Source organism: Phacochoerus africanus, chromosome 2 (genome assembly GCF_016906955.1).
Source record: "Phacochoerus africanus isolate WHEZ1 chromosome 2, ROS_Pafr_v1, whole genome shotgun sequence".
Classification (NCBI taxonomy): Eukaryota; Metazoa; Chordata; class Mammalia; order Artiodactyla; family Suidae; genus Phacochoerus; species Phacochoerus africanus.
In genome coordinates, this window is record NC_062545.1 from 237,691,443 (window position 1) to 237,699,734 (window position 8,292).

Here is an 8,292-nt window from a genome sequence, read left to right on the forward strand (position 1 = left end):
AGGTGAGACAACAAAATTTACCGATAAAGAGAATGTTAAAAATGAAAGTCAAGGAAGACACCAAAGTTTTGGGCCTGAACAACTGGCAAGAGAAAGGTGCCATTAACTGATGGGGCAGAAGATTTGGTATGTGTGACTGGATGGTGGTGGTGGTCAGGGGCATCACAAGTTCACTTTTGAAATAAATATTGGACATCTGAGCATATACACTTTGATTAGACAATTTGGGCATGTCAGACTGTCCATCCCATATGATAATCATCTCCATGGAGGAAAAGCCTATGTTTAGGCAACTGTTGTGTCTGCGTGTCTGGCCTAGTTCTTGGCACGCAGTTAAGTACTCAAATATTTCAATTGTTGAATGCAAGATGCCTCTCGAAGTCATTTTTACTGTGACTCTTCTGGGGACATTCTTATCAACTGATTTTCATTCTAGGAGGCATTTATTCCATGGATCTTAAAGGCAGTGGATGTCAAACAGAAAGGGGAGATTTTATCACTTGCTTCTAACATCTGTCATATTAGCTATGTGGTTTTGATAAACACAAAGCACCTCCTCAAGGACTGGAATACTGTAATACTTCCTTAAAACCTTCCCTCCAGATTGTGAGCATAGATAGAAGTTATCAATGATTTGTGCATGTGAGTAAAAAATGCACTTGGATTCCTGGCCATTACTTCTTGTACTATCATCATGCACACTTTTCTCCTCTGGGGCTCAAAGACAACATGGGAAGTCATGATAGAAGAAGTCAAGCCTGATCTTTACCTTCAATGCACCTTAGATGAGGGTCTTCCTTCTCTGCCCAAATCCCTTTATAAATAGTCCAGGATGGAATGCTGACCCATCTGAAATATGGGTATGAGCTCCTATATCATATGGGAAGTGTAATCTACTGCCTCAACTCTCTCCATCACACACCAAATTGAAAATAAGGAGGCACAAACAGGTGGTTCTTTGCTTAGAAGTATAGAGTATATTTGGAGAGGTTCCTGCCTCACCTGCATATTAATGGAAATGACGACAGCCTTTTTCAGGAGGATGCAGAAGTTTGGGAACCTATGAACTCCTTTTTCCTGGATTGGGTATTCTCCTTGTATAGGCAGGTGCCTTATGCTGAGGTGACAGTTGAGACATGGGATGTATTTTCTGGCTGAGTGGCAGAAATCAGCTGAGGACAGTGCTTGGAGCTGTTGTGGGAAAGGTGCAGGAACCAAGATTGGTTGGACTGAAGGGAGTGTTGCTGGAACTCATTGTCTAGGCACTGGAGGGCATCAAAGAAGGCCATGCCCTCCTCCTCTGTTGTCTTGTCTGACTTAGCTCCCTTCACAGGGCGTTTGGTGGGAGGTGGACTCTTCTCAACATTTTTTGTCTTGGTTTCGGTCATTTTCTCATCCTTGGAGAGGAGAACGGATTCCTTATGCCCTTGACCTTTCACCTCAGGGTTAATCCAATGTGGAAAGTGCTTCGTCTTATCTCCCAAGCCAGCTTCTGCACCTTCTGGAAGGGTAGGGCTCTTGTGAGTATTGGCTGTCTTTGCCAGACCCTGCAGCTTTTGGCCCCAGAAAGTGTGACCCTACAAATTCTGGCCCTACAAAATTTGGATTCAAAAAATGTGGCCCCTTCAAATGCTAGAGTTGCAAAACCTGACCCAGCAAGTTGTTCCTATAAGCCCTGGACACTCCAGATTTAGTATTCCCAGGAATCCTTGTTTGGGTGAGGGTATTCAGCTTGCTCTAACAACCTTACAGAACATTCTTATCTAGTCCTTTGCTCCAAAGAATCCTGAAGAATGCTCTCAGAACTCAAGGTAAGGAAGAAGCTAGTGAAGGTACTAACAGGAAGCACTAAGCTGAGAGGATGGAGATGGTGGCTGTAAAGATCCAAACAGATCCTTGCTAGTCCCTATTCACTCCAGACCACCATGCTGGCCAAAATAAAATTCTTCCTGTGAAAGATCCTAGAGATACATATGGGAAGTCAGAGGATCTGGGGGGTTCTACTTTTAAGTGTCTGGACCCTCAGCAGAGTAGATATTCTCTCTGGTTGGAGAAAGACTCGGTGCTGCATCCCTTTCTCTGAGATTCTCTGCTGCTCTGAGTTCCCTGGGTCCTCTTTTCTTCCTACTGGCACAGGGAGTAGTCCTCACCTCTGCAGAGGCCTGAGGCTCAGGGCTCCTCCAGGCAGGTGTTGTTTGTTCACGCTGGCCTCTAGCTGAATACAAACCACCCAGGCCTCTGTCATTTCCCCACTGGGTTGTGCGATACAATGGGGAGGTCCATTGGGAAGAACCATAAGGATTGGTCTAGAACTGCCTTGCTTTTGGCTCTGCTGCACTGCCTTAATTTAATTGCAAGCCTTTCTTTCTGAGGCACATGGGATGCCCAGTGGGATGGGAAGTTCCTGAAGCGATGTCTTCCTTTGGTTGTTTAGATTCCTAAAGGCCTCTGAGGCACAGATATTCCTCAGGACAGCCACAATTTGTTCCCTGGACCCCTTTGTCTTTATGGTATTTCCCAAAAGTATCTCTACGAATTCTTATTTCAGGTGAAAACTTAGTTTGGCCAAGATGGGTGTCTCGAGCAAGTAGCGGCTAACAGGATCTGTTTGGCTCTCTATTGGCACCATCTCCATTCACCTGTACCTCAGTCTGGAATGCTTGTGCACCATCTGCACAAGTCTCACTGGCATCTTGAAAGCCTGGCCCAGGAATTACACATTGCTGCTTATATGAGATTGACCAGAGGCTCTGTTGGGCCCCCAAAAGGCCTAGCCATCATCTTTGTGACTGGAGATTAGCTAGTGAATGCCAGGGCCATGGCCTTGGAGAGCACCACAAAACAAAGAGCCTGCAGCTCTGACAGGAAAGCCAAAACATATCTCCAGTTTTTCAAAGGCTCCCCAGGAGGGCACCCAGGCACGTACTAATCTAGGTGATCAGTATAGCATCTGGAGAGACTTGTTGCTACTGGTTAAGGCCTGTCAGTACTCAGAGTGTCACTCCCGAATCCATGTAGGGACTGATTGCTGCCCCTATGTCTAAGGGCTTACTTTCTGGGGTGCAAGGGAACTGAGTTGCTGCCTGGGCCCCTGGAATTCTTCAAAACCAGTGATTTAAGTCCTAACACCTGAAGATATGGGCAGGAACAATCCTCTAGTAGATCTTCTCACATTTTTATACAATATGGCTCTACAACATTGCCTTGGTCTGGGCAACCACTGTGGACTGGCTCCACTGGCCTCAATAAATCAGAAGAGGTCACTATCCCCTCTGGCCTCTAGGTTTTCAGGCTATAGGACACTCACTCTGGACAGTGTGCTGCACTGGGACAGGAGCTGACAGTCAGCAGGGGATTAAAAGCAAATGGATGGACTGTTGGATCTCCTGGGGAAGGCCCTAGCAATGGCAAAACAACCTGCTAAATCAACCACTTCTGAAGGTGGAACTCCAGCAGCTCAGGGAATGCCCCAGGAAAATACTACCTCACTCTTTTTGTTTTGGGGGAGTTTTTTTGGGGGGGGGTGTTTTTAGGGCCACACCACGGCATATGGAAGTTCCCAGGCTAGGGGTCTAATCGGAGCTAGAGCTGCTGGCCACAGCCACAGCAACATCAGATTCGAGCTGCATCCATGACCTACACCACAGGTCATGGCAACACCGGATCCTTAACCCACTGAGCAAGGCCAGGGATCGAACCCACAACTTCATGGTTCCTAGTCGGATTTGTTTCCACTCTACCACGACGGGAACTCCACTACCTCATTCTTAAGGCTTGAAATGGGCTTCCCCAAACAGGTAGGCCCCTAGGTCTCAGGAGACTGGCTTCAGAATGTCTCAGGGTTTGTACTGTATGATTTTCTGTATCTACAGAGATCTCTGGGCAAGAGCTGCAAGCCCCACTGAAGCCAGGACTGCCAGAGCAAGGCTTCACAGTCGGTCAGATTCAGAAATGGGACATTGATATAGGTTTGTTGATAGAAAGAGAGAGAAGCCCAAATGCAGGAATGTGGGAAGAAGGTGGGTCTAACTGAGGTGGAGGAGACTTTAAACAGTTTGGAAATTAAGACATCACTGGAGAAAAAGAGAATGGGCTCCCCTTTTGTGACAAGATGTCTAGGGATGGACCAGGGACTTATGTGCAGAAAAGAGAAACCATAGAAAGGTAGCTGTGTCTCTGCTGCATAGAGCACACTGAGGGCTCATGGTTCCCCCAGACAATGGATAGAGATTACCTAGAAACTGAAAGCTGGCAGAGCCAGAGCTATGGAGTTTGGGGTTTACAGGCAGTGGCATCTACACTGGGTACATAGTAAATCCTTGAAAACAGTTTGGGTGGGCTGGCTTAACGCCCATGAACTCCAGATCAGGGAGCTAAAAGCCTATCTTTTCAACAGAAGCCTTAGAGGTAGCATTCACGATGAAAGAAATGGTAGTATTTGCCCCCAGACTTGGAAAATGCTAGGGGGGTGGGGGGGCAGTGTGATAGGAAAACAGGAATCTTCCTCAGATTGTGGGGGCCCTAAACACATGCATTTACATATAAGAATTTAAAGATACCTCAAAGATTTGGGGACACAGAAACTTCAAGCCATGGGGTATTTTAGGTTTGTAAGCTTTGAGTTCAGAGAAAGAAAGGGCTGCTGACCTTGTTTCTCCGGGACACATTTAGTATTGCTCTTCTTGTCTCGATGAATCCTAGGCTCTTCAACACTTGAAGAAGACAAAACTCCAGCATCCCAGGGCACATCTGGCCCTTGAAATCCCTGCCTTAGCTGTTGGTGGTCAGCCCAGTAATCATGGATGGTGACTGCGCTGGCTGACTTGGTGGCTGATTTGAAAGTTGACTTGGCAGCTAACTGGGTTAAGGATTTCTGAGTTGTTAGCTGTGACACTGTGCGGGTTGCTGATGGACGTGAAAGCTCTTTGGAATGCAGGGAATGCTGACTCTGCCCAAAAGAGAGACTAGACAGCGACAAAATATCGAGGCAAGAGGAGCCATGTGATGGCCCCGATGAAGTAGGCGTGGTCAGACTACTCTCACCCAATATCAACTGCTGAATCTCCAGAGCCACATCATTGCAGATTTGGCAGCAGGGATCTGCACATAGGAGCTGCCGCACACTCCCCTCCTGAGGAAGCCAGTCCTGGCTGGGAAGGGAAAACAGGCAACTGTTTGTTACTGATGGAGTGACACCGGCCTCTTGGCAAGTGTGTGGCCTGTAAGCTCTGGATTATACCCCCAGGTTTTTTGCCACAGCATTTCTCTAGAAATATTCAGCAGATTAAGCCTGGCTAACCTGGGCAAGGTCTCCGACAACTGATGGGAATGCAGAGCCATGAGAGGCTGGGAGGTGGGTGAGTTCTCTGCTGACCTGTGTTGAGAAGCTGAACTGGGAGAAGGGCACCAGCCAGATGGGGCAGCACCAGAACATCACCAGGTCAGACCTGGTGAGTTGGTCTCATTTGGGGCTAAGGAAGCTACAGCCCGGTATTCAGGTTTTCCAAACTGTGGGAAAGGAAGTCCCAAATACCAGGTCCTGTGGGAACTCTGCATATCAGGGATAACAGGGTGTACACAACATCCCTCGGCAGCCAATCCTCATTCTCTAGAGATCTTAAGAAGGGGATAACATGACAAGCTCCTGCCTGAGGGCCGTCCCAGGAACCGGCCTCCCTGAAGACAGAACCAGTGCAGGTAACGTCAGCAGGGCCCAGGGAGCTGCCCTTGAAAGGGGGCAGCTGTAAAGACAGCATGGCTACGATGACTTACTACGCACTTAATTATCCATTCTCTTGACCAGATAACTCGTCTTGGGGTTGAGCACAAACCCACACAGCTAAATGCTGCACTAGTCAAATCCTGGATTCCAGGACCTTTGTGAGCCCAGCACAGAACAGAACTGGAAGACACCTCTCTCCTGAGACAGCTGACCTCACCTCCTCCTCTGGCAACCCTCTCAACCGGTACGCCAGGCTCCACCGTGTCTGGCTCCCTCCCAGCCACTCTCTTTCTTCCCTACCCTGCCCCACACCAAGCAGGGAAATCATCACAGGCCAGGCTGGGAGTTGGGACACGGCAAAGAGCAAGAGGTCACCTTCTCATGACAGAGAGCAGCTCCCACGGCTTCTCAGCTTCTTTCCGGGAAAGTCTCCTAGCTGAGAAACCAGGAGACAGTGTTACATGCAACGGGAGAGGGTTCGGGAACTTCCTGCAGCAAGCTGAACGCCTTCGAGGGAGAGGAGACTGCAAACTCCACAGACAGTGCTCTGAAACATGTATGAGGTGCTCTCCTGGGCCTAATCTCATTTGACCTTCACAACCATACTGTGAGTGAGACAGGATCATCAGATGCCCTTTTTATGGATAAAAAGACTGAGAGATGAGGTGACTTCCAATGGGTCATAAAACTAGGAAGTGACACAGTTACAGACATCTCCCCTACTTCCTCACTCTCCATTCCCAGGGGTAAGGTGGGGAATTTGGGAACATCCTCAGGCTCTCATTTCCCACCCAAGAGAGTCTTCTGGGAGAATTTGTCAACTTGGGGAAGTAGAGCCCTCAGTGCTTAGAGCACCTGGCTCCTGACACCAGGGGTCATTGAGTACCAGGTCCATGGGTACCTCACACCCAGGGGAGGGATGTCAGAGCAGAGACTGAGACTTTACCTCTTGACGTTTTATCTTTAGCCCTTTGTTTGACTCTCCGATGACGCTTAAAGACAAAAGAGTTAAAGTGTGAAGCTGAGGCCCCCTTTTCTTTTCATGTCTAACCTAAGACAAAACCTGCAAATACTTCCCAATGTTTCTGTATCCTATTTTATACATTCTCCTACCTTTCTCTTTCCTATTCTATCTTTTTCACACCATCTTTTCCTTGCTCTTATTTCTGAATAATTTCAAGGCTCTTCTTACTCTATACTTCCACCCCCATGCCCTGAACAAGTTCTATGGGGAGATCAAAATGAGACAGGAGAAAGGGGGAAACATAGTAAAGGATGGATGGTCTAATATCTAAAGGACTGCAGCCACCCAAGACTAAATGTCTACCAATCAGAAGAATCACCCAAATATGAGGCTATTCTGGTATCCAGTGAGGAAACTTCCTCCATTAAAAAAAACAAACAAACAGGAGTTCCCATCGTGGAGCAGCAGAAAAGAACCCGACTAGGAACCATGAGGTTGCGGGTTTGATCCCTAGCCTTGCTCAGTGGATTAAGGATCTGAGCTGTGTTGTAGGTCGCAGACGAAGCTCAGATCCTGCGTTGTGTGGCTGTGGTGTAAGCCAGCAGCTACAGTTCCAATTAAACCCCTAGCCTGGGAACCTCCATATGCCGCCAGTGCTGCCCTAAAAAGCAAAAAAAAAAAAAAAAAAAAAAAAAAAAAAGCAGGGCTAAGGGTAAAAAGAAACAGTGATGGGACAAAATCTTTTTGTATGAAACAATCAGTTCAGTCATGGTCATAGTGTTTCCCTACCCGGCAGCAGCTCCTGTTAGGTCCCACCCTTAAATCTCGGTGATTCTTTCTCACTTGCCAAATAATTAATGCAATAATAAGGATGGAGCCATAAGTGTAAAAGGGATATCCAACATCCCACAGAATAAAGGTAGGGCTCAACATAATCTAAACCTCACTAGCCATCCCTCTTCCTAGGCTTCCTAGGCTTTCAAGGTCTTAGAACCCAGTGCCTACAAATTCTAGACCTATCATCTCTGCCTCACAGAGGACAGAACTAGACCACCAGACTGCATCACAAAGGCCTCCTGTTTCCCAAGTCACATGTGGGCATCACAGACCTTACTTGTCTTAGAGAAGCTCATATAACACAGTGTTCAGATAAGAGTGTCTGGTGGTCTGTATGGGTTGTCTAAGGTGCAGGAAGCAAATACTCTTTCATGCTCTAATACCACATTACCCACCACTCCTATGTCCATATATTCATTTTATGGTTGCACCCATGACATATGGCAGTTCCCAGGCCAGGGACTGAAATCTGAGCCACAGCTGCAACCTATGCCATAGCTGTGGCAACACTGGATCCTTCACCCCACTTGCACTGGGCCAAGGATCAAATCTGTGCCTCTGCAGCCACTTGAGCCACTGCAGTCAGATTCTTAACCCACTGAGACACAGCAGGAACTCCCTGATTCATATATTAACATCAACTTCGTGACCCCTATTGACATTGTGATACGTTTCCAAGACTCCAGGATTTCTGACTTTCCTAAGAAGTTTTTGGCCTGATGAGAGCAGTCCCACACTCCCAAAGTTCTTAGGCTCAAAATCTCTGAAT

At 47.4% G+C, this 8,292-nt stretch overlaps 1 protein-coding gene across 1 annotated transcript; it reads right to left on the minus strand.

Moving 5' to 3' along the window:
- Positions 1-1,059: 1,059 nt before the first annotated feature.
- On the minus strand, positions 1,060-7,619 carry SPATA31F3 (SPATA31 subfamily F member 3). Its single transcript, XM_047769552.1, has 5 exons — positions 7,476-7,619; positions 6,669-6,714; positions 6,098-6,158; positions 4,648-5,150; positions 1,060-1,501 (listed from the first exon to the last, which is right to left on the minus strand). Exons 1-5 carry the CDS (start codon positions 7,617-7,619, stop codon positions 1,113-1,115), a joined length of 1,143 nt encoding a protein of 380 aa, XP_047625508.1. The 3' UTR covers positions 1,060-1,112.
- Between the last annotated feature and the right edge of the window lie 673 nt (positions 7,620-8,292).

Bases quoted from the DNA above. Each gene is read 5' to 3' on its own strand.
- SPATA31F3 (XM_047769552.1), bottom strand. From the start codon at position 7,619: ATGTTGAGCCCTACCTTTATTCTGTGGGATGTTGGATATCCCTTTTAC. The intron at 6,715-7,475 runs GTAGGGAAACAC...TTTGTCTTTAAG, and splicing joins CTAACAGGAGCTGCTGCCGG to CGTCATCGGAGAGTCAAACA. The intron at 1,502-4,647 runs GTCAGCAGCCCT...CTACCCTTCCAG, and splicing joins ATGTGTCCCGGAGAAACAAG to AAGGTGCAGAAGCTGGCTTG.